Genomic DNA, 27,358 nt, shown 5'->3' with positions numbered 1-27,358 from the left:
AAGCTTTTGCGCCGGCTCTGAAAAATAGATTGTGTAAATGTGGCAGAATATTGAGCAGTACACCATGACTGTTGTTAGAAAAAGCGCAGGCAAGGTCCGATTAAGATATCGGGGGCCTAGGACAAAACCTTCCCCTCCCCTTCCCTCCCCCAGTCAAACCTTACCCTTTTAGTCATTAGCTAAAACAATTTTAGCCATTTGAAGCCGGGGCCCTAGATCAGGGTTTTGTTGTTCTATTAAGTATTTAGTCCGTGGCCATAAAAATAACACGCAGTAATTGAAAACAATCAATTACACTGATGAAACCATAATAGCACAAATAGTGATCGATATGCTAAACATTAAGAAATTCTGTCGGATCTAAAAGAAAAGATTATTTTCTTTATTCTAAACACTAATCTGTTTTGCAAAATGGTCTTCTGTTACAAAAAGGCAACCATTTGTTGGATGGCATTAGCGCAGCCTGATTTTACCTTCTCTGGGGGGATCGTAAGTCCTTTCGTGTATTTTAACTATCATATTGGGATTAGCAATATGTATGAAATCAAATGCTATGGGGGTTAACCCTCCAGTCCAGATTGGAACCAAACTCTGACTGCGCCCCTGGTGGACATGCACGCAAGTATGTGAGGTCACATGATCATCGTCCACAGCTCAGCAAACAGTATCATAGTAAAATGCAAACAAATCAGACACGCAAAATCAATTGAATTAGAGGTTAAGAACGCAATTACACAACTCACGTATTCCTTTCCTGGCGCGTTTTTTTTTTTTTTTTTTTTTTTTTTGGCTTTTGAGCCAAAATACGAGGTTACAGATTGAAATATAGTTGGAACAAACCTAACCTGGCAGCGTCGTGATGCTAAGATTAGGGTCTGCGTAGCCATCAAAAGGCCGCTAGGTTCGGTTTGCCCCAACTATAATGCACACCGAATCTAAAAGAAAAAACTTTCAATTTCAACATTTTTTTCTGCCTATATTTCTGTACTCGCATTTGTTCATTAGTTTGACATGGATAACGTTCATGCATAACGGCCATGGGCTGCGAAACTGTTCTACCTCTCAAAAACGCTGGAATAAATCATAGCGGCAAACTCAGGACTACATGAATATTTATTTTATAATTATTGCTTTCCGATGCCATTTAGAACGAGGCCAAATGAAGAGACGATATCATGACCTTCTTTCTATACAAGAACCAGTCTTGTATGAATGAGATAAAGCAACAAGTTATTTCCTACTTAGCCCAAATGATTTCCACCATATATTTTGAAACAAAATAATACTTCAGGCGAGGTACAGACTTAATTATTCAATTCATTCAGTTTACTCTCAATGACTTTGTGAAAAACAAAATGACATGGCACCTCAGTGGTGGATTTACGATGTTGCAACTGTGAGGGGGACACATAAGGGTCCCCAGGGTAACCCACATAAGGGTCCCAGGTAAAAACTGCACATGAAGGAATGTTTACGTTAGACTAGGGGCGCCTAAAACTTGTTGCGACGGGCCCCGAAATATGTAAATCCACTACTAGGGCACCAACAATTTTAGTTGAGGGAATAACCCTCTTACGACTCAACATATGTTTGCATCAGATGAATCACAGTCCTCGATGTTACACGATATGGGTAACTGCTTCCTCACTTCCAAAAGTAAAGGGGACCTTGCCCGCTCACTTTTCAAAGTTAAGAATTAATGATCGATTGAAAAAGGATTTTTTATAGGGTGGATTGGTTTATTTTACTTTGTAAAAACATGCCAAATAAAGGAACTTTTCTCATCTTATTTCATAAGAATGAAACTTGGAAAGTCTACGGTGGCCATCCGTCTCGATTTTTGATGCCATGTTCAACATTTTTAGAAGTTATCAAATTATTAATATTAAAAGTCAGTATGTAATAGAGCTGAATTTTACAAAAAAGAAAAGAAAAAAAAAAAAAAAAACAGCCTCAGGGGTCATGTTCTTTAACCCCTACACTTCTTTTGAACACCACCCCCCTTTTGCACACTAGCAGCGCCACCTATCTAGGTGGCGCTGGTACTAGCCGCCTATGAAATGACGAAAATAAGTGCGAATAATAATAGACATTAAACAGCGAACCAGCTGATAACCGAAAGTATAATACTAAACTAAATAAATAAAAAACATCACAATAAAAACAGAACACAACCACCAATTTCTTCGAAAAAGTAGAAATTATAGACTCAGAATACAGTTTCTTTCCAGCAGCGTTTATCACACGGGGCTCGTTTTATAACCAGGATCACAATGGAATATCGAATTACAAATGATTTCCATTTTACGGAACATATAATTCCGATTTAGGGGAAAGGAGCGTAATGGGAGGTATTAAATGGCAATTACTTCGTATTTCGAAACGTAATGGAATAGGGGATTTGGAAGTGCATTACACCGACGTTTCATACTGGTATTTTTTCAGGGTGTATTCCGGGAAGTAATGGAAACGGAAATCGAACGCCGCAATTGGAAATGTTATTCTGGTGAGTCTTTTGGGCGTTAAGGGGGTCCGGGACACAAAAATCCTCAAATTTTGCAAAATTTTTTTATAATTTAAAAAATTGCTCCGTTTTTTTCTGCTTAAGAGGACGTTTGAATCTTGTTTCTACCTTAAATAGAACGAAAGTTATAGTTATTTTTGTTGCATGCATCTAACGAATGTGTACATAACTTTAAAACTTTAAGCGCGTTTTTCTCCATGATGCAATTTTTCCCGATTTCCTGCATTCAAACTCTTATAAGTCAGGAACCGATAGAGATAAAGTAATGAAACTTGGAGCATATCTTTTTCAAGCAATTTACTTTAATTTTTATTCGGCGAATTTGAAAGAAACGTTTACTGCAAAAATTATGATTTTTTTTAAAAAAAGTATCTTCGAATTTTTCGAAATTTTTCTTCAAATATTTTTTATTTTTTATTGAATCAATATTTTTAAAATCGCCGAATAAAAATTAAAGCTTAGATATTTGTGCATACTTTTTTGAAAAAAAATTGAAAATTGACCAACAATATTTTGAGTTATAGCAATTTAAAGCAACCCCATTTTTTTGAAAAAAACTAATTAAATTTAAATAAGAAAATAATTTTTTTTCATATTTATGTTATGATTTTGCTTATTAAATAAATGATGAATCAGTTCAAAAAATTTCAAAACTCTAAAGTACATAATAAAAATTTTTTCAAAATGTGTCCCGGACCCCCTTAAATTGGCAATTTATGTTGCTCTACGTGAGGTGTAATAATAAACTCAGTTGGCAGTCAAACCGCATGTTGCGTTTTTGTCCAAAAATTAAAATAAAAATGATAAAATAAAGGCCCTGAATACCCCATTTGTTTTTGTCACTTATCTGCAACTGACATGATTAAGAAATTAATAATAAGGGCTCTTTCACCGGAAACGGTCATTTTGTCCCGCACGTGACGCCTCATATATTTTATTAAATATAATAATTTAAAAGGGGCACTAGCGCAGCCAGAAATACTTTCTGGAGGGTTTTCTTTTTTTTTTTTTTTAATGAAAAATACCTTCTGAAGGGTTTTTTTTAGTGAAAAATACCTTCTGGAGGGTGTTTGATGAAAAACAACTTCTGGAGGGGATTTTTTTTTTATCTAAAATACCTTCAGGAGGGGTTTTTTGATGAAAAATACCTTCTGGAGGGTGTTTGATGAAAAACAACTTCTGGAGGGGATTTTTTTTTATCTAAAATACCTTCAGGAGGGGTTTTTTGATGAAAAATACCTTCTGGAGGGTGTTTGATGAAAAACAACTTCTGGAGGGGATTTTTTTTTAATCCAAAATACCTTCTGGAGGGATTTTTTGATGAAAAATACCTTCTGAAAAGGATTTTTCGATCAAAAATATCATTTGAAGGGGATTTTTTGATCAAAAATATCATCTGAAGGGGTTTTTTTTGATCAAAACAGCCATTTTATATGCATAAACTACTAAAACAGAATTTGCATTTTTTGTTAAAACCAATAGCTCTGCGGAGTATTTTCACCCCCTCCCTGTGCTGTACCACTGAAAAGGGGTAATGAGCAAAATTTTGTTGCTTTAGAAATCACAAACGTTTTTGTGATTTTGTAAACAAAAAAATCGTCAGGCCTTTTTAAAATTATTACTTTCTAATGAAATATATGATCTGTTACACGTGCGGAGAGAAAGGCTACTTTTCCGCAAAATGGCCCTATACGTATATTTTTTCAAGGGTTTAAATATTTTTTTCTCAACAAATGAGATGTTTTTCAGTTACATTGAAACCTTAGCTTTCAAAACCTACAATTTGGCCATTGCTATATTAATAGAGCAAAAATATTAGATAAATCACACAGCAAATTGCAAGACGTAGACTTTCGATGTCCCTCCCGCACGTGACACATGCAAATGAATTGAATTTTAAATTAAAAATATTTTTGTGGCAGAAGTATCTGTACATCAAATATCAAGATTAAAAAATGTGCTTACTCCTGCTCAATCAAAACATTAATGAATTTCAGAAAACGTTGTTGGAATTCTACTCCGATTGTCCCGCAGGTGATGTTGGAATGGCCAATAATAATAATGGAGCGTTAAATGGAAATTCGGGATTCCTGGGGTTTGGGTTATTTGAGTTTGAACGCTATAATCAAAAGATATATATATATAAATTTTAATTTTTTAAAGAATCCGAACAATTTTTGTTTACACAGGATAGTTCCTGTTATTATTATTTTTTTTTTGTTTCACATGTGATGCTTAGAATAAACAGTAAATGAAATATTTTCAAATAAAAAAATTTTTTAAAAATTTTTTTGAGAGAAATAAGGGTAAAGGGGGAGAGAAATAAGGAGAAAGGGGGAGAGAAATAAGGGGAAAGGGGGAGAAAAATTTTCACACGGCGAGTTCTCAGGCCCCTCATTTCGACCCAAGTTTGGAGGGTTAAGAAAAATTAATTATAATGCACATAATCATAATCGTACGAACAAAATGCATTTGCCATTAACGGGAAAAATAAATATTGAAGTTATTTTTATTGTGAAAGAACTGACAATAAAAATTTCCTGATAACGCCAATTAATAAGGTGGCAATGAATAAAAAAAAAGGAATTTCTAAATATTTCGTGACATTGCTAAGAGATGCATCATTTCACTGCTTTCTTCTCATGTTACATCATTAGCGTTCATACTTGCTATCAATTCATCTTGCTAGTAGCAGGGCAACACTCCTGCATTTTCCACGAAGGAAAGTCATTAGTTGCTACACTAAAACCACTTGTTTTGCTATTGTTGTCTCCTTTCGCTAGTTAAGGTAGCTGAAGAAACTGCTACTGACCCACACGTAGTACAGAAATGAAAACATAAAGCACACGCTCATGAAAATTAATGAGACCATTAGTTTCTTGTTATAGGAAGTGGAACAGATGGCGCTTTTAAAAGAACGGGGACGACGTTTATCAACACTGTTATCATAAGAGAGATAGAAAGCACAAATGTTTCATTGGAAGTGTGGTAGATATTATTAGTCAACTTTATTAACCATGTTTCAAGTGTTTGGGAGAAAGTCGATATTGGATAAAATTCCTGCTAACGTAAATAAATACAAATAAATATTGATTCGTTATTTATAGAATAAATGGAATGAGACAAAGTGGAAAAATAGTTGATAGCAGAACTCTGATCAGGTTAGAGTTTTTATGTTAAGATATGTTACTGTGGAAAAAAAAAAGCATCCTTATCTTCGTTAATTAAAATTGTACTTTACAAAACTCTCATAAGACCAGTTTTAACATATACTTGTGAAACGTGGTCATTAACAGCAAGGGAAGAGAAAATGTTGACAATCTTCGAAAGGAAAGTGCTACGAACTACTTTTGGTGGTATAAATGACAGTGGAAACTGGCAACAAAGATACAGTTTTGAATTTTATAAAGTTTTAGAGATATTGATATTTTGAAATTTACCAAGCTAAACAGCATGAGATGGACTGGTCATCTCTTGAAGATGGAAAATGATGGAGCTGCGTTGAAGGTCTTCAATGCAGTTCGTTTGGGACAGTGACCAAGGGGTAGATAAAAAAAAAAAGAGATGGGTGAACTGTGTGGATACTGGTTTTGATATCATTAAAGTCGAAAACTGGAGGTTAACGGCAAAGAGGAGGACAGCCTGGTGGGATCTCCTAAAGAAGGCCATGGCCACAACGGGCTGTCGAGCCATTCATGGTGTTGATCTTCTTTAATGTACAGTAAAAGCAATTATTTTCACGAGCCAATCGCAACCACGAAAATTTAAACCATCACGAAATATTCTTTTCTTTCTACTTTCTGTTCTGTTCAAAAAAATTAGCGAAATTTTCAGCTTGTGAAATCACCGGTATCTTCAATAACGCGAAAATTAAGGATAGCGAAAATAAGTGCTTTTTGCAGTGAATAAAATTTCGAAAAATAAATAAATAAGAAACGATTGATAAAGATTTTTAATGTAACAATACTTTTTTTCAGAGAAATTCGTAGATAGTCTTTCATAGAAGCATATCGAGTAGTGAAAATGATCAGATTTTGTTCTCCAAATTTCTCAGGTGACGTTATTATGTTTTAAACTATTGAAAAAAGAACAATTGAGGCAGCGAGAAGCAAAGGGATGTAATTGGACCTTTTCAAGTTTTGAGTAAAACGCGTTAAAGATCCAGTCCTAGGTAGATTTTCATTAAAAAGTTTTTCTAAATCATGCTGTATAGCAGAACCTACTAGAGCCACTAGTCCTATCTCTAGCACCAAGAAGACAGAGGAGAGGTTCACCTACATTTTTACTCATTATCTCCATTTTTTAATTTTGAAATTCACATCTCGTTACTTCTCACTGCTTCAATTGAAACATGGGAATGTGTAGTCCCAGTCCACATGAGATCTTTCCACATAAAAACACTATGTTGCAATGGAACTATGCTCTCAAAAGTTATCAGGTAAGCGTAGAAAGACATACCAACAGACTGACTGACACACATTTCGCCATTTCATAATTTACGCTCAATTTTTTACTTTTCTTGAGATAGTCAATACATTTATTTTATTTATTTATTATACTTATTTATTTTATTTTTATCTTTTGAGTTTTTTTCTCCCTTTTTTTCTGCGATATTTCTACATTTTGTTCCCAAAAAACCTTCTTTTACAGTTTTTTAAACATTTCAGTGGAAGTAGGCGAAAAAAAAAGAGAAAAATATATTTGCCTCATCCTACTTAAGTTATAATTATATTTGCAAGTGCTTTCCATAATTACATGCTATCAGTATTCTGCCTCGCAAAATCAGTGCCGGGTGTAATTCTAAATACGACGCTACAAGCATTTTAACCTAACTAATTCCAAACAAAAGGGCGACGTTCCATTTCCTGACTACACACCGGAAGGCAGGGGAGAGAAATGGTTCAACGAATCTTGGCTTATTTGATGCACGTGAGGAATTGGAAACAAAACCGAGCAAGGAAAGATTAATGAGATGTTGAATCGGCATCGGTTAAAAAGTCCGCGCCAACTCATCATGACGTCCTATTTAAAGAAGCAGGAAATCTGAAACGAGGTGTTTACCCTCGAGTTATAACTAAATATTTGCGAAGAAAAACAATGGAATTAACAAGTTAAGTGGAGAAACGAGATTATATGCGTTTTGTATCTTCATGATGTTTCTTTGTTTTTTTAAATAGCGACCACTTGTTTATTGAAAATGAAGCGCACGCCGATCTCCACACGAGGGTGCTGTTCTAAATACTTTATGATTTGTATGAAATTTAGAATGTCAAGCATGTTTAAGTTTTGTTGTATTTGTGTTAAAAGGACTTTCAAAAAAGTTGATGTTCTTGTTTACGAAAAAATAATTACCAAAAGTAGAGAAGGTTTATTACGTGGAAAAAGTGAGATTACTTGACCAAAATATGAAAGAAAGCGGACAACTTGTTCTAAAAGGAATTAAAAGAAAGCATAAAATAACATTTGAAATTCCTTACTAACGCAAGCTCTGCATGCTTTTGGATTGTATTCTGCAGGCAATCGTTTAAATAGTTTTAAAGAGAGGTGGTTCAACTTTTTGGGGCAAATCAACTCGCCAAATTCTCCTCCACAAAAGAATTTTTTTTTTAACTCAAAAACACGGAAAGCTAGTTTTTTCCCCGAGATTTTTGCGTAAAGATATAATTAAAAGAAAATAATCGAAATTTTCGGGCATGAGGTGCTGTTGACCCTGTTGCCAATGATTGGTAAGCGGTAGTGAGCTTGAAAACGGAAATACGTATTTTTGTAAGAAAAAAAAAAGATTTCTTTTCCCTTCAAATTTTCTCTTTCGTTTGGTACAACCCTCATGATGTGAAATGATACAAAATCTTTTCGCATCTTTAACAGGAAGAATCAAGTATTTTCTCTCCCATAGTTTTCAGCAGGGCAATGGAGTCGGAGTCAGACTGATTTTGGGGTAAAGGAGTTGGAGCTGGAGTCGAAGGTTTGAAATTCCAAAAGTCGGAGTCGGTTATTTCTCTCTCAAAGTCAGCAACTCTGCCAGTGATCGACGAGTCGGAGTCGGACTGATTTTGGCGGAATTAAGTGGGAGTCGGAGGTTCTAAAATTTCCAGAATAGATCATTTTCCCTTCGACTCCGCAGCATAAATCTCCATCGTGAGGATTTATTTCACTTGATCTTCTGCTTTATTCTCTCTTTTTGGTTTGCGGGGGGGGGGAGACTTTTATACGCGAGAGGAAATTAACATTCATAAAAGTTACAAATACTAATGGTCAAACAACACTCACTAAAAATAGAATTTTTACTTAACACCTGATTTGTTTCGAAAACTCTTTTTAAATTTTGAGACAGACTCTGCGGGTATTAAATGAAGATCCAAAAAATATCGTTTTCACTGGTAAGATTTTCAGGTACTTATTTTCATTTCTACAAGGATAGTACGAAGCATAAAATAAAAATAATAAACGATAAAATGTACAATTTAATTATTATTATTTTAGTTTATGTTTATGCACGTCAACTTTCTTCCCGTTTTAGTTTTTAATTCTTTAGAAACCACACGATTTTGCTCTCAGAGCACTTTTACTCATTTCGTTTAAAAAAAATGTTTGAATTTACATATGAATAACTGTAGTAGCACTTCAAACGACAAATAACGTTAACATTAAGAATAATTTCTTTCCTTCGTTCTTCATCTTAATTATAATGCAAATTCAAATTTCAGTTTCTAATGCTCCAAAGATTCTAATCTAAATGCTTGAGCAAATAGAAGAGCCATTATTTTTATCACTTGAAAGAACTTTTTTTTTTCCTACAAAGTCATAACCTCTCAACTAGACGATTCAAGATTCATCACCGCGCAAAATTTCAGAAGTTATGAGAAATGTTAATTACTGCACCATCGATTAAGAGTAACGTACGCCTTTTAATGAGAAAGTGTTGATTCAAGTTTGGAGAACTAATTTTCTCCTAGTTTTCGAAATAACAGAATTATTTTAATGAAGGAATTATTCATTGCATTAAATTAAAAACGAATTAACAAGTGAATCTAGCAACTATCGCTGCGTGTGAAAATAGTTGAGAAACAGAATAATTTTCGTGGAACAGCGAAACACTTTTGAAGAAAAGACATTCCAACACTTGTTAATCATCTTTAATTGGAAATGATACAAGAAACTAAAAAAAAAAAAAAAATCGTAGTCTTAAAACATTAAAGTTGAAGTAGTTTAATTAAAAAAAGTAATTATAGGTTGCAGAAACAGAAGTAAAGCTCTTTTTTCATTACTTTCTCTGGCATTGACCTCGAAAAATTAATCGATGCTCATTGGACAAATAAAAAAAAAAAAGAACTAATGTGCTAGAGAAGGAAATAAATGTCACGCTAATAGAGTTTTGGGACTATAAAAATAGTTATACAAATGTAAGTAAGCACAGTATTGCAATTAGGAATTTCTTCTGGATGGGGGCGGGTAGTTAACTTTCTGTTTCGAAGGCTGTTTTGGGATGCTCTTAGTTAAGGAAGGGTGTTAGAAAGGTACAACTATGAGAATGCTGCGTATTTATAAGCATTACTTAGATCTATGTATTTACTTCAGTTCTGCCTTTTTTTTGGCAGTACAACATAGCGAGTAGTATTTATATTTTTATACAGGCTTGTATGGTAAGGTTAATCTCCCCCTTTATCGCTGCACCCAAGAGCAAATGTATATATACAGTCGGACCTACATATATCGAAGTAGCAAATTGTAAGAAAAAAATTCGATATATAGAAATTTCGATAAATAGAAACGTTCTTATTTTATCCTAAAAGTATCCTAAAACATTAAAATTAAAGCTAATTTGCGTGTATGAAACCCAATTTTAAATTGATACGAGCATCGGATTAAATAAAAGTTAATAATTAAAAAATAATAGAAATTACATTTTTGCGCGTTCATACATACATCTTCATTCTCCTCCAATTCAACTTGATCCGCAACATTAGGGGATTTTCGTTTTTTGACAATGTAATCGAAAGAAAAGTAAAAAATCAATCTACTTAACTTGAATGATTTTTACTGCAGCTAAAAAGACTAGGAATGATAATCAACAGACAAAAGGGAGAACTTGAAACTGATTTTACAATGTTACTGGTTACAACTAAGATTTGAAATAAACTTGAGGGAATTTAAGAACTCCAGAACGAAACAACGACCTATCTACACACTCCTTAACCCCTGATTCCTTATGAGTTTCATAGAAAATTTAAGTAAACATAATTTTCTCCCTTAACCTTCATTTTTCATGAGACAAATAATCTAAAATGGAAAAAAAAAATAATTTGAATTTTGACATCTTGAATTCAAATTATGTTTTTCGCAATCACAAGTGTGTGTATGTAGGCGTGTGTGTTTGTGTGTGGGGGTATGTGTGTTTGTGTGTAGGGGTATGTGTATGTGTGTGTAGGCATGTGTATTTGTCTGTGTGCTGGCATAAGTGTGTGGGTAGTTGTGTATATGAATGTGTGTATGTGTGTGGGGGGGGTATGTGTATGTGTGTGTAGGCATATGTGTTTGTGTCAGTGTGCAGGCATGAATGTGTGGGTAGTTGTGTGTATGTGTGTGTATGTGCGTGCGTGTGTGTGTGTAGCTGCGTATGTATGCGCGTGTGTGTAGGACATGGATGCAACCTGGAGACGGCTTTCGCTACAGGAGCAGCATCGTGAGGAGCCGGTCGACGGTGACAGGGTGCGGAGGGTGGCGGTGAGAAAATAAAAAGATAGGACATCAAAACAGTCAAATGAGAACAATAAGCAATCGTGATTGCTAGAAAAAATCAACGAATGTCTCGAGAAAAAAAATTCGATATATAGAGATTTTTTCGATATATAGAAACAATTTTTCTATGTAATGAACATAGAAATTTGCTGGGATTTCGATATGTAGAAAATTTTGATATGATGAAGTTCGATATATGGAGGTTCGACTGTACATGAATAACTACGAAAAAAGTGAAAGGTATAGCTCGATTTATACTCAGATGTATAAGAACAGGTATACAATTTTAGGCATTGTAGTTAAGTGCAAAATATCTGCTAACATTTACAGCGGTATGACCAGAATATCTCCTTGTAGTGTTTTTGCGTATGGCTAAATTCATTTATATTTATTTATTTACTTATATTGTACCTTTTATAAAAAAAAAATATTTGTATATTTATTTTACATTTTTGTATACTTGTTTTATTTATTTTACATATTTAAACAATTTATTTATTTATTTTGCGAAATTATTATTATTTTTTTAAGCGATAGATTTCTTTCTTTTTTTTTTCTTTTTTTGAACGAGAAGAAAATGATAGGTGAAGAAAGAAAGCGGGAGCTTTTAGAAAATATTATCCCGATATGAAATTACGTACAATGGAAAGTGTAAAAAAAGATTTAGGGCATTTATGGTAGTTGCTTTTAGGCTAAAATTATTTTCCAAATTATTTGTTTTTCACGATCGTGATTTTTGAGAAGAGCCCGTACTTACGTTCTCAAACTTTGTGATGAGTTTGTTTTGGAACCTACTACTTAAAAGAAGATTTCAAATTGGCAAGGCCGATTATTTTACTGACATTAAAAATGAAATCATTATTCATTTCACTGAAATAAGACCATTTTGAAAAAATCATCTCAAAAATAAATTTTCTGATGTGTTTTCTTTATTTCTTTATTATTACTTTTTACTTTATTTTTTTGGTTTAAAATATTTTATGGGATCCATCGTATGAGTCTCCTCTTCGCTTTCCTAGTTTATTATCAAAAATAAAAAAGTATAGGTCGTTTTAAAAAACATTTTTCTGGTCATCTATGTTCTACACTCCCTTCACAAAACGATCAAAATAATACTGTAATGGAAAATGTTTCACTCACAGAATCTTGAAAGCATAATTTTTCTTTCAGAAGATGGAGGGACACCCCCCCCCCCCTATGGTGATCTTCCAAGAGAGGATTCTTCACTCATCCCTCGAAACGATCACATTTTAGCCAGAAAAATCTGGAGGCCAGATGACATTTTTCGTTATCCATACAAAAAATTGTCTTATTCGCTTTATTATCTGAAAGGTCTTACTTTTTTTTTTATGATGTCATCTGTCTGCCTTTGAAAGAAAACCAGTTTCACGCATTTCCTTTTGAGAATGGAAAACTTGTCCAACGGCCATTTAATCTTTCATTTTGGGTCTTTGTTGCTTCACTTATCAATCAACGAAAATGAAATAAAAGCAATAAAGTAAAAAACGAAAAGGGAAATTTCCAACAATCATTTTCTACTACGATTTTTCTTCTTTTTTTTTCAATCACCCACATGTTTCCCTTTCGGAATTTACTGGAATCTTATTATTTCGTGTTTTTAAAAACTTAAATAGGTGAAATCGTGATTTGCATTGGACTTCTCCAAAAATACTTTATAAAATTTGCGAACACTGCACTGTTGAAAGTTCAGGAAACTTTTATGATAAATATACTGCAAGATGGAGTTTTTACTGTAGAGAAAATACTTTACAGTAAATTGTACCGGAGAAAATAAACAATTTCAGCGCCAATTGATACACCACGTGACTTATAAAGCGAAGCACATAACACCGTATTTCCCCTCAAGCAATGTGTCCCAATCGTATGGTGGGCAGCAAAGCCGCCTGCCAACCCGAAGATCCCGAATTCGAACCTACTCTTCGTATTTTGCATTTTTTTACTTTCGTTTATTCTATCGTAAAATTTTATAATAAAATCGGAATTTACGGTAAAAGTTTCTGACAACATGGATGCCAGTAACTTATTCCGTAAAATTTCAAAATTTTTTAAAAAATTGTGTGTCTTTAAAATTGGTTTATTTGCTTGAGCTTAATGGCGCAAGAGCCTCAGTAGGGAACACAGAATATTCATTCTGATAGTACTAAAAATAATGTAACTGGCATTTTTTGCTTAGTAGGGTTCCAAAGGAAGAAGATAGTTCTCGGATTCAGAGTCTGTTCAAACAACTTGCATGCCGATTTCCCAACACCCACAAAATATGTGCTCAACCCTGTTGCTGTGAGATCGTTCTAGTTCTTCTCAGCAAGGATCTGGTTGGGGGTGGAGAAGGGGCGGAGCAAACTCTTTGCACGGGCGGAAAATTCAGCCTATTTCTGTGCTTTTTCGTTCACATTGGATAGAAAAACTCAAAGGAACATAGGTTAGTTTCAAATTCTTTGCCCTGGTATGGAAAAACTGAAGATACGGCACTAGTTATTTTACATCTGGAAAACCAAGAGTGTGAGCCATGGAGGGATACAAGTGAGGGGTACTGGGGGCGATCGCCCCTCTCTTGAGAGATTCTGCACGCAATTCGTCGACATTTAAGTTCCAAAAGTATTTTTTAGTCCATCTGCAAAAAGTTTAAGGGAACTCTCAGCCGGAAAACTTTTGGAATATTTCAAACTTGAGGTCTTAAAACACGATTTTAAACCACCTTCGGTAACGTTAGAGTAAGGAATGAAGTTCAAGCTCTTTCCTCTGCTAATTTTTCCAAACTGCAGTTCCAAAAATGCAATTTTAAACGGTATTGGGTTATGTTAGAAGAGAGGGTTCGGAGACTTAGTAATTGTTTCCAAAAATGAAGTTCTAAAAACGCAATTTCGCCCCTTTCTTGAAGGATTCCTGGATCCGTCCTTGGTGTGAGCGTTATTGTTTTAGTTTTCATCACAGCTCTAACAATTAATCGCGGTGTCTTGATGAGAGCATTTTTTAACGATGGAATAAATGTCAGTCAGCGAAAAGCATAAAGACGTGCTAAGTAAAATTATGGAGAAGTAATGACGTGCATGAAAAAGTACCACTAAGGATTCCGTTGTCGTAAAGATCAAAAAGAAAGCATCTCAAAGATTTTTCTGACAAAGTCGCAGATCGGTGTAAATGCAATCAATCAGTTCTTCTGATAAAAGGTTGAAATTCAGATTGCCAATCACCACGAAACAACGAAATGGGAAAAAAAAGAGAACTAAAATAGTTTGTAGGTGACTCTTTTACCAGCTGTTCTTCTTTTCCTGATTTAATTCCAAAAGTGTATTTTAGCATCAGCTGCAAACATGTATTCTGAGAATTTTTGGAGGTATATTAATTTCTGTTCGTGTTGAAACCCTACAATTTATTCGTCTTTCCTTTTGTAATGGACAAGACAACTTGAAACAAGTGGAAAGTTCTTTGCGTACAGTTGTGAATGCGGAATACTATTTTCTTCCACCAAGTATCTGTATTTGTCGTGGGTAACAATTCGTAAGAAAAGAATCGACATTCCCACGGCGGTAAAAGAAAATTTTGCTTTTAAGAATGTTATTAACTTAAAAAAGTAATAAATAAAATTAAATTAGAAACATTCTGAGTTCACTGGTACTGGCGATAGACCATATTTCCGAATTTTTATCTTTATCTCTAGGAAAAATAATTGACGTGCCAGCAGCTGAAAGGAGCCTTGCTCTCAGAGTTAGCGAAGCTATGGTATTAACTTGAGTTAATGAACATTATTATTACCATTACTTGTTATTGTTCTAAAACAAACGCTCTATTGTTAGGCAAAAATAAGTCCTCTTTCTCCAGAATTTATTAACATAGTCCACTAGCTTGAAAATATCATTCCTTACCCGGAGCCATCGACGTTCTTTAGACAACAAGAATTTCAAAAAGTTGTTGCCCGAAAGTGAAACATTTAAATGTCAAACATCTGGTCAAAAGCGTATGAACGACCCAGATATGCTCCGTTGGATACCCAGAAATTAAACATTCCGGCATGCATCTTTCTATAACTTGTAGAAAATTCCTCACAGAAGTTCCTATTTTGAGCTCGAGAGAAGCAATTTTCCAGTCAACAAGTTTTAATAGGACATCGCTCTGAAGATGACTATCGTCCAGATATCAGCATGCACGTTCTCTGCTTTAATGAAATGCCCTATCACGCATGGGGATCTTATCTTGGGGAGTCAAATGAATAAGAATGCCCCTGTAAGTGACCTTCAATGGCGTGTGCTTTTTGGATGAGTGAAACACGTGAAATGCTGCTTAGCATAAATTGCTTTTTCCAAGAGCTGAGGAACATAAGAGGCATGAAGATAACATCAAAAATGTTTTGGAGCAAACAAACAATTCAATCTCCAAGAAATTATGAGTATTTGTAAAGAAGAGTGACCAGAGAATATTTGGTGGTTCTACTCGTAAAAGAGATGCCATGCTCTAACCAGCAGTTTCGTAATACTACATCGAGTTTTATTAACTTTTTGTGATTTTTCAGCAAGTAGCGTTATAAACTTAATGGATCTGGTGTATAATTATAAGAGACAATGACCATAAATAAGAGGAGGCAAGTTTTGAATACGATCAACCATCCAGTGGTGGATTTACCATGTCGCAGTTACGAGGAGCTCCCAAGATATAAGGGTCCTGAAAATGGATCCACAAACACACATCAAAAGTGTTTTAGACACAGGGCTCCCAAAAGTGCAATGCGAAAGGCTCCCAGAATTGAAAATTCACCATTGCACGCCGCTCCAAAACTAGAAAGTCGGATAAAAATTCGAGTTTTGGAGGTAGTCACAATAAGAAAGTAAGGAGGGGATCAAAGTGAAATTTTGAACAAAAATAGGGTGTTTGGAACGAATTCTTTGAAACATAAGTCACGCAAAATGCAGCTCAAGACTGAATCTGATCGCTTGAAGGGATGTTCATGACCTCATGCCCACTCTGAATCTGCCGCTTGCCACCAACTGCCGCAGTGAGAACTTTCTAATGGGCAAGCAAGGATTCAGGGTCTGGGTCATGCGTGTCATGACCCCTTTTGACATATTCAAAGATAGTCTAAAATTACTATTTGTTCAGCACAACTTCGAAAAATTACAGGGGGGAAGGTTACAACTAGACCTTTCTTTCGTAGAATATGACTTATGTCCTCCTCTTTCGATTTGTATGCTCATATTTTAATAATAATCCTCTCCAAAACTAGAAGCTGGATCCACCTTCCCCTGGATAATTCCCCTCAGTTCTTCTCTATAGCTACAACATTTATCTCCGCGACTCAATATTAGTTTATTGCCAATCTAATAATTATCAAAGACATTAAATTCATATTACCTGTTGTAGTATCGCAAAATATTGCTGGAATTTGAAGAAGGACAATTTGGGTTAACCGGTAACAATTTATGCGTTAAATCCTCTTTGTAAGGGATTAGCAACAGATAGACTCGGTCAAGTTCACGGAGGATTTCACCCTTATGAAGCGGTGAAGGGTGAATCCGGCCCGTGAAAGGAACTGTAACTCTTACGCATCGTGTGTTTACAATTATGTGTGAAGATTTAATTGCAGGGCAAGCGACAGTTTTTGAACGCTCTGCAAAAGTCCAAAATGTGTGCAAGGACATTCTTTTAATGTCTACGAGGTTACGGGTGGTTAAAAATTTGCCACTAGACTAGACCAACTAGACTAGTTGTTTCAAGAAGTTCCAAAATTTATTGCAACTATATCTCGTATGCGGAAGACATTTCTAAATTAACCAGAATTACATCTACTGCGTACAAGAACTTCCCCAAATCTATCTCCTGTTGTGTAAGAAATTATATTTAAGATTTCATCTCTATGAAATAAGTCCCAGCATGACCGTTACATCCACTGATGTCAAATGGCAGTGGTGCCCAAGAGGGGGTGTGGGGATAACACTATTGAAATGTTTAAAGGGGGAGTGCTTCAACTTTTAGGGGGCTTTCACTTTTTAGGGGGCTGTCATTCTGAGAAGTACTTCATAGGATTTGAGAGAGTTCTACATGACTATTGGTGTGTTGGGCACCCCTGCAAATGAGTAAGCGCTTATACGGCGAGTCTTTTTTCGCTGATGAGTAAGCCCCCTTACTCCACAAATACAAATGTACTAAAACAAACGCTACAGACATCACGCCCTAGCGCAATCTAAGCACTTTGTTTTCCATAGATGCAACGTACTAAAACAATGTTACAGACACCTCACCCTTGCGCTATCAAAGCACTTCGTATCAAACAGATGCACCGTTCTAAAATAAACGATGCAGACACCTCCCTCTTGCGCCACATCGTTTTCCCCAGATGCAATATACTAAAACCCCCCTTCCCGCGCCGTATAAGCGCTTCGTACTCCACAAATACAAAGTATTAAAACCTCCTTCCCGCGCCGTATAAGCTCTTCGTACTCCACAAATACAAAGTATTAAAACAAACGTTACAGACATCTCGCCCAAGCGCAATCTATGCACTTTGTATCCCACTAATGCAACATACTAAAACAAATGTTACAAACAATTCACCCTTGAGCTATCAAAGCACTTCGTATTCCATAGATGCAATGTACCAAAACAAACGTTACAGGCACCTCGCCCTTGCGCTATCTAAGCACCTTGTATTATAGAAGTACAACGTACTACAATAAATGTTACAGAGATCTCGCATTTGTGCCACCTAAACACTTCGTATTCCACAGATGCTAGGTACTAAAACAAACGTTACGTATACCCCGCCCCTGAGCCATAAACGCGCTTCATACCCAGCAAGTACGATGTACTACTTGAACAAACGTGATTCCAGTCGCTATCAATAGCAAGCTATGTAATGAAAAGCGATGTTATTTTGAAAGGAACCAGTTTAAGCAGAGCGCGAATTCGCGACCCGAAAGACGGATATCCGTCAGTCCCGTTTAAGCATTGTTGGTTTTCGCAGTTTGGAGGAAATGTGCAACAATTGACAAGATAATAAAATGGAGATAAATGTTGGACAATATAAAAATATATTGTATTTCAAACGTTTTAACTTTGAATGCGGATTTCTGCCGCCTTCGTAAAAATATCATGTTTGTTCAACAAATTTTAATATTTATCGGAGCGAGTAGGAACTCATAATTTAAAAACTTACTTATATATATATATATATATATATATATATATATATATATATATATGTGTGTGTGTGTGTGTGTGTGTGTGTGTGTGTAACAAGCTTTTCATGCTCAGGGGCGTAGCTAAGGGGGGGGGGGGGGGGTTTGGGGACAAAAAAAAACCCCGAAAAGTTAGTCTCAAAAAAAAAAGAGAAAAAGAAGAGAGAAGAGAAAGAAAAAAAAAAGAAGAAAAGGAAAAAATTCCAAGCGATTATGCATATATATATATATATATATATATATATATATATATATATATATATATATATATATATATATATATATATATATATATATATATATATATAAGAAGTAACCCCCCCCCCCGAAAGTCGGGTCTAGCTACGCCACTGTTCATGCTATTTACTTCTCTTCATCAATTTAACCTCTTAATAAGTTAAAACATAAGTCGATATTCTCCAATTTTGGTCTTTCACAGCAACATATGCACACCGATTTCACATAAATTCTCCATTTAAAATTTGTCTCAATGTATTCATAAAGTTTTCTTTGTATAATCCAATTGAAAGCTTGAAAAACTACCTGAATTAATCCACAGATAGAACAAACAAAAAACGTACTAACGTTTCGAAAATATTTAAATCAAAGCATTTTATGTCGAATCTTTCGTAACTAACCATTGTTTTGACCGTGAAACAAACAAACACCGTCTGTCAATTAAATAAACTCATCATAAAAAGCATTTATCGTCCAATCTATGCTATTCTTTTTGTATTATTATTCATGTCTTATGTAATCTGACAGATGAAATGGTATGTTTCCAATCTACTCTACAGTTTATGATTTTTTTTTCTTTTATGATAGCTTTGAAGATGGAAAAAATGCCGCATGTATTAAAAAAACGCAATGTATTGTTTTCGACAATGATTATTTAGGAAAGAAGTTATAATTTAGCGATTTGTAATAAAACACTAATGAGTTTCCTACAGCGATGGAAAAAGAAAATAATACTAGTAAATAAATAAGACAGAGTTTTTTTTTTTTTTTTTTTTTTTTTTTTGATAATGGTAAACGTTTCATAATAATCCTTCTTCAATTTGTTTTATAGAGTTATAAAATATTTTCAGTGTAGACTAATTTTCGTAGGAGGTGAATTTTAAATTTCAGCAAGAACCGATCCAGCTTCTCGTTTTGTAAGGAATAATTACTGAAAGAGAGTAACATTCGAATACGAATAGGAGGTGTGGAAAATTTACGAAATTGAAATCCACAAAATACTGTTAGAGAATCTTTGCTCGCTCTAAAGCGGTCTCGATCCCCATGACTGGATCCGTTTTTCAATTTGACTACAGCAGCGTTGCCAATTGCTCCGCATTTTGCAGAGTTGCTCCGCAAAAATGGCGAAACTCCTCGGCTCCGCAAAGAAGTTATTTTGCTCCGCATTTCCTGGTCGAACGTTTTCGAGCTTACATTTTACAATTAGCATGCCAAACATGTAAATATGGGAAATTAAAGATGCTAATACTCAAAGAGTGAAATAGCATATAAAGCTGTTTTATGAATTTAAAAAAATATATTTTTATACCAGTACTTAAAATAATTATTAAAGCTCTAAAACAATTCCAGTTATGTGATTTCAGCAATTTATTGATTTTTGTACAAAATACCGAGCTGCTTCACAAAATTTCAAATTGCTCCTCAAAATCACCACAGATTCTCCTCAAATTGTTCCTCCAAGGTTGGCACCCCTGCTACAGTAAACTCAAGATTTTCCGCGGGACGGATTATCCGCGAATCAGTCGACTATCTGGAACATGTATTTTCGAACCAAAAAGCAGATACTAATAAATAGATGTTTTTTTTTTTTGGTCGAAAAATTGTAAATTTAAACTCGGTTGTTTGTGTTTTACTTATTTATTTATTGTGCTTTCTTCATCATACATACTTGTTCTTTATTGATGTTAAGTTCTGTTGTGCAAAAATACAAAGCATTTTTACTGCACTATATTTTTACTATTTGTAGAAAGTATTATGTATCAATACAGCTACGTTTTTGAGGAAGGTCAATTTTTACCTTGTTTCCCCTCATTTTAGCCATCCGCGATTTTTATCATCCGCGGCACTTGTGCAACTTAAATTACGCGGATAGTCAGGAGTTTACTGTAATTGTACAGTAAAACCTGTAAAGTTGACCACCCTTATAAGTTGATCACCTGTCTATCTTGACCATCAATATGCACCAAATTTGGCGATGAATCATATAACAAACCCTTTGCAAATTGACCGCCTGTCTAAGTTGACCGCTAAAGTAGTGCACCACAAGTGGTCAACTTACACAGGTTTCACTGTATTACCAAACGTCAGATTCTGATCTTTAGGGCAAGTTTCTAAACAACGGAAGTCATTTAGAATTTTAGATTACGTTTTAGCAAGTAGGAAGGTACTTTTGAAACGAAGATTACATTTTCAACTGTGGCACAATGTCTATGATTCAGGCGATGCTTTATTACATTGGGTCGGAAATCGTTTTTGAATGCGAGAGTAAATACTCACATCAAAAGAAAGTTTTACAGAAAAATTAAGGAAATAATTTACTGTAGTGTTAACAAACAATGAAAATTTTCTTGTTATTACGGTAAAAGATAAAATCCAATCCCGTTGCTGGAATCTTCCTTGTTGAAAACTAAAGAATGGAGAATAAAAATGCAACGATCACAAAGTAATGAAAAAGTAACAAACCACTTCAAAACGGAAAATACAGCAGAACCTCATTTATCCGGCCCCCGTATAACCGAATCTATTGTTTATCCGGATCAAATTTATAGTTTAAAAAAATATCAACTTCAATCATTATTTTCAACTGTGACAACAAGAACAGAACTCTAAGTACCGTTAAACGTTCGCTTATTATTTTGACTAAATGTACAATTCCTGCACAGGTCGTACTATAAATCATAGTAATCTAACAGACATCACAGTGTACATGGATCAATACTTCTAGCTCAATTTATTTTTAGTAATGCAAAAGTTTTATAAAGTTTTAAAGTTCAACGTCCTCTGCCCTCGGGGGTGCAGCAGCTAGGCTCCAAACAGTTTGCATATTCCTGCCCTTGCGTAGCGACAGCAATCGATATTCCCCGTGTATAATTCCTCTTTTGAAGCCTCGAAGCATGGCGGAACGTTTGATCACAACGTATTCTCCCTTCTTGCGAATTTAATTTATTTTAAATTTAAGATACCTTACTCTAAGAATGGAATGTTTCTGCTTTCAGTCGACTTTCAAGTATTGGTATGTTATTCTACTTTATATGAATAGTTTAAAAAAAAATGATACTGTTGAACCAGTAGACATCCAGTATCATCCCCCTACAGATTTTCAAATTCATTGTACAGTGAAACCTGTGAAAGTTGACCACTTGCGGTGCACTGCTTTAGTGGTCAACTTAAGCAGGTGGTCAACTTACAGAAGTTGATTTATATGATTAGGGCTAATTCCATGCCTGAAAACAGCGGTCAACTTAAGACAGGTGGTCAACTTACAAGTGTGGTCAACTTCACAGGTTTTACTGTATCATGTTTTATGCTTACGCAATGCATCTCCATGACTAATAAAAATTTAAAAAATCAAGAAAATACAGCAAATATCGAGAACAATTAGCGGAAATACGGCATATTTAGTGCAAAAATTACAGCAAATTGTGGCAAAAGATCATTTTAGTGACTTCCTTGAAAAAAATTCCTTATTCGACAAATTTTGTCTGATTATTCAACAACATTATCATCATTCGGCAATCGACAAACTGAGAATTTCCACTCTCCCAAAAAGTTCAGGGTGTCTTTAGTCAGATCCATCATTTAAGATTTATTCAAGGGGGACAAAGGGTATACAGGCATCCCTCGTTTAACACGGTACTTGTACAACACTGTTTCGATATTACACGGTGCCAAATTTGCGATCATGATAACACGGTTTCGATATTACACGACACAAAACTTGAATTTAATGCTTCGTGGCTTTGATACAACACGAATGTTATGCTTAAAAAAGATAGAATTTCATTTTTGTTAGTTTTTGACAATAACTCTAATGGGGCATTCCACGGTATTTTTGACATTATGTAGAGTCCGTAACGTGACCTTTTTTTGCCATAACTTTTTAATTTACCGTTTGATTTGCAAATTATTTTAATTTGAGCTGGTGTGTTGGTAGGAAAAGATCAAAATAAAATAATATGCTAATCAAACAGTAAATTAAAAAGTTATGGCAAAAAAGGTCACGTTACGGACTCTACATAAATGTCAAAAATACCGTGGAATGCCCCTAATACTTTACTTTGATTTTATGAAACTTGGTTTCGATACAACACGGTACACATCCCTTGATTTACATTATTTCTAGGTCTCGTATAACACGGTTTCGATACAACACGGTACAAATCCCTTGATTTACATTATTTTCTAAGTCTTGTATAACACGGTTTCCGATACAACACGGTACAAATCCCTTGATTTACATTATTTCTGGGTCTCGTATAACACGGTTTCGATACAACACGGTACAAATCCCTTGATTTACATTATTTCTAAGTCTTGTATAACACGGTTTCGATACAACACGAAACACGGTTTCGATACAACACGGTACGTATTGACATGATTTTTACTATGTACATGATTTATTAGTGTAAAAAAAAAGAGTTAAAAAGTTGTTTTAGTTGTTTTAAAAAATAGTCTTGTATAACACGGGTTCGATACTACGCGGAACGAATTAACCGTGTCATACGAGGGACGCCTGTATACTCAATGTAAATTACACCAAACAGTAAAACAACAAAAAACATGGATATTGTGATAACATGAACTTTTTTAAACCAGGAGGATAAAGTAGCTTTCTTATGATAAGCATTTTCGCACTGAAGATGTTGGACTTAACTTTAGACTAGAATTAGTAGTTGGGTGTAACGCTTTAACGATGTATGCTGCATTTCCGTTGTTTATTTTATTCAGACTTGATCACAAATCAATTTTGATCCTTTTTCACACGAACAATTAGTGTCTTTTTATGAAGTATTTTGTTGAAAAACACATGACGCCACTGAAGCTCAAACAGTTCCTACTCGTTAAAAATAGTGTCATTGCGGGGGCAAAACCCTCCCACCTCTTTGCATCGAAATCGCATATTTTTTAAATCAAAGTTTGCATCAAATGAGTTAGAATAGTGATGTTTGTAGCATTCATTATTAACTCTTGGATTTTTTCTATTCGTTAAAAATGGGACATTTTCATCACACGGTCAACTCGCCTACTTTGCAACGTTAAAATTGTAAATTTCTAAATCAAGTTCATATTCAGTGTACTGATGTTCTGAATTACTTTAATATTTCTATAGTAGTTATTACAATCATTATTGTTAATTGCATCTGGTATTTTTCCTTTTCAAAAAAAAAAACTTGCGTATTCTTCAACTTGCACCACTTGATTACATTAAAAATGTTAATTTTTAAACGAAGTTCATACTCAACATATTTAGCTTCTGAATATCCTAGTTTTTCTATGATGTTTTCTGATAATTATGATGTTTCTGATTACTGTTATTCAATATTCTGATGTTTGTAATGTCCGACAATCCTCGAATGCTTGAGCATTACAAATAGATTTTCTTGATTGCGGGAAAACACACCCACTTTGTTATAAACAAACTTATCATTTAGGAGTGCTCCACTGTGGGGGGCGGGGGGGGGGGGGGCACAAAGTGCGCCATTGAAAATTTTAGACAGAATAGCTTTTAGAGGTATTTCTCTGTTTGAAGGGATCTTGCTATTAGAGGGTCTTCGTGGTACTTGGGGGCAACAGGTTAAGGTTCTAAACATTTCAATGTTTGAATAAAATTTATGATGGTTATCTCTTGTAAAGTATACTGATGTTTGCAATGTTCATCAAAATTTTACTGTTGTCTATTCGCTAAAAATAGGAATTTTTATCGCGAGGAAACCCCTCCCCCTCTTTTTTTACAATAAATTGTTTAAAACAGTCGCAATGCTTATGTCCAACGTGGGACACCATTTATACGTTTTCGAAGGAACTTAAAAAAAAAGTATCACTGAAAAAAAGTTTTATACAGACCCCCCCCCCCTCAAGTTAAATGGCTCAAATCCCCTCCCCCCCATTTTCTCAATCCTTCTTCCCATTTTTATTTTTAGGTCTCTTTCTCTATTTTATTTATTTAGTTTTTAATTATTTTTTATTTATTTATTTATTTTTAATGTATAATATTATTTTATTATAAAAGTTCTGACTTTGAATGACATAATACACATACCCACACTCACAAACTAAATAAATAAATGAAATAAAATATAGACAAAATAAAATAAGACAGTTAAATTAAAAATAAATCAATAAATTTAAATAAATGAATTTTAAAAAAAATACCCCCCCTCCCCCCAATTTTGATGACGCAACTTGCGCCACAATCCGCCCCCCCCCTCCCGTGGGCACCCCTGGTTTTATAAGTATACGTTAAAAACATATCAATGACAATTAACGGTACTTCACTGAGAATTATGACATTGCTGATGGTTTCCAACAGCGTAATCTGTGTTCTAATCGCACATCGCCTCCCACTTGCTCTTTGTTGACAAAGCTCAGCCATGATGATGATGGGAGGAAGAGGCGACGCGCGGGGGGTAGCAGGAGGTATGAGCGACACATCAAAAAGACACTCACCCATTGAGATATCGCTGGATGAAGGATTCCGGTGCTGCGTCCCCCTGCTGTCGTGGGGCGCTCTCTGCGCCCCTCTTGCTGTGGCTATCCGAATGGTGGGAGGGGAACTGTCTCAGGAGTCCAGCAATCTTTTCGCGAAGCGAAGGCATCGCGAATTCGATGCGAAAAAAACACGGAGAAGACGTGCAAGTCGGTTTGGGAGCGCAAGCACACTACAGCGAAGAGGAAGGAACGCGGGTGTGCGCAATGGTTTGTTGCTTTTGCGCCTATCGCGGATGTTCTGGCCAGGCGCAGGAAGAGAGGAAAAATTGCACGGCGTCGGAGGGGTTGCCGGTATCTTGGCGTGAATCGAACTCGCCAAGTTGTGGAATTGAGTAGATTAGTTCGATTAAATTATGCTCGGTGGCGATGCCTCAGATCAGCGTTTCTTACAACGTGTTCCGCGGAAATAAGGGGTTCCATGGAAATCAATCAAAGGTTCCACGAAACTCTCATTTTTTATTTTCTTGTCTTTTTAGAAAACTTAAACAATCAATTAAAATAATGAATTTTCAAAACTGAAACTTAAATTTTAAACTTTAAAATTTTGTTTTTGTCTACAATTTTTTTTTTTTTTTCAAAATTGTTTCTAGATTTTTTTTCTTGTTAATTTTTGAAATTACCTTTTGCTACTAAAAAAATTTTATTTAAAATTATTTTCACTTTGACTGTAAATAAATCATTTTAAGAACGCTGCTTCAAACTAAACTGCTTACAAAGAAACAGGGGTTCCACGAAAAAAGTTGTTATTTAAAAGGGTTCCACTCAGGAAAAGAATTAAGAAACGCTGCCTTAGATGTCGACGACTGGCAAAGATACCCTCCTCCCCGCCCCGTCAACTTAAAATTTTCCCCGGGAGAGGGGGGGGGGAGGAAATTGAAAAATACAATGCATGTTATTTCGAAGAACGAGAAAAACACACATACATCAACATATATGGTGATTTTTCAAAACCAGAGGGGCCAATAAATCTCTCTTGAAGCTTTTAAGTGTTTAGAAAGGGTGTTTTGAGGGATATTTTTCCCTTTTGTGGGGGGGAAGGGGTCTCTGTCTTTGATGGGTGATTGCAATATTTAGGGGGGTGCGCCCTTACACTGAGGGGAGTGGGCACCCCTGCATGAGTGAATAACTAAAAATACAAGTTGCAGTGTTTGGATTAATAAACTCGAGTTTTTTTTCCTTATTGAGTCATATTAATCGCTAAAAACACCCATCATGAGTTTCCCCCCCCCCCCAACCCCCCCAAAAAAGAATTCCTTTGTTATGTTATCGACAAAGTCTACAACTCCGGCATTCTAAACTGCCTCGCATTGCATGTAACGCTGTACGTTTTAGCCAAAATATGAAATATGAGAATGACTATAGACATTCCATTGGCATTGTGTACTATAATGCATAGATATTCTATTGAAGGACAAATGTTATTCAGGAATGCTATTTAAATATGAAAAAAAAGGGGGGGGGGGTATATATATGTATGATAAGACTATTTAATAAATGATCTGCATTGCTCAAAAATACAAATGCTCTTCCGAACAAATAATGATATTGCCATTTAAAATATATATACATATATATATATATATATATATATATAAAGAAACACTATCATATATTGTATTTATAATCTGGACAAGTCAACCAAAATGAACTTCACTAAACAGCTCAATAGGCGCCACAGGCTGCTTTATGATACTGGTAGACATCACATTTGATAGCAATATAAGTATTTTGGGATTTTTTCATTTTTTTAAAAGAATTTTTCGTTCTTGTTCAATCCTTATATTGCTATCAAATATATATATATATATATATATATATATATATATATATATATATTATTAGTCATGTAACGAAAACTTAAAGTTATACAAAACAAATTTTATATCATTCTTATTCAAAGAAACAATGCTAGCAAATAAAAAATATGAGAATAAAATTAACCTACTAGTTGTAACGTATAGTAAGCTTGAATAACATTCGGATTAAATTTCATGACATTTTAGGCGAGTAGTGAAACGAATCGGAGATGTATTTCTTACTTTCTCTGTTTCATTTGGCATTCTATACAATGTAAAAATATTCCAAAACGTTACTGTTTTTTTCCGTGAAACGTTTCGGGATATCAGAGGTTTTTACCTATATCCCCGTAAAATAAAGTTTTTTCACAAAACAGTTTCCT

General features: G+C 34.8%; 1 protein-coding gene across 1 annotated transcript in view; it reads right to left on the bottom strand.

Moving 5' to 3' along the window:
• LOC129227387 (PP2C-like domain-containing protein CG9801) overlaps nucleotides 1-25,412 on the bottom strand; it is an 87,221-nt gene extending 61,809 nt beyond the window's left edge. Inside the window, exon 1 of the mRNA XM_054861939.1 lies at nucleotides 25,138-25,412. Coding sequence (XP_054717914.1) covers nucleotides 25,138-25,286 — 149 coding nt within the window. The 5' untranslated portion in view covers nucleotides 25,287-25,412. The remainder of the gene's footprint in view (nucleotides 1-25,137) is intronic.
• Nucleotides 25,413-27,358: the final 1,946 nt, after the last annotated feature.

This window comes from Uloborus diversus, chromosome 8, assembly GCF_026930045.1.
Source record: "Uloborus diversus isolate 005 chromosome 8, Udiv.v.3.1, whole genome shotgun sequence".
NCBI classification, from domain to species: domain Eukaryota; kingdom Metazoa; phylum Arthropoda; class Arachnida; order Araneae; family Uloboridae; genus Uloborus; species Uloborus diversus.
This window is presented reverse-complemented; position numbering and strand designations above follow the sequence as displayed.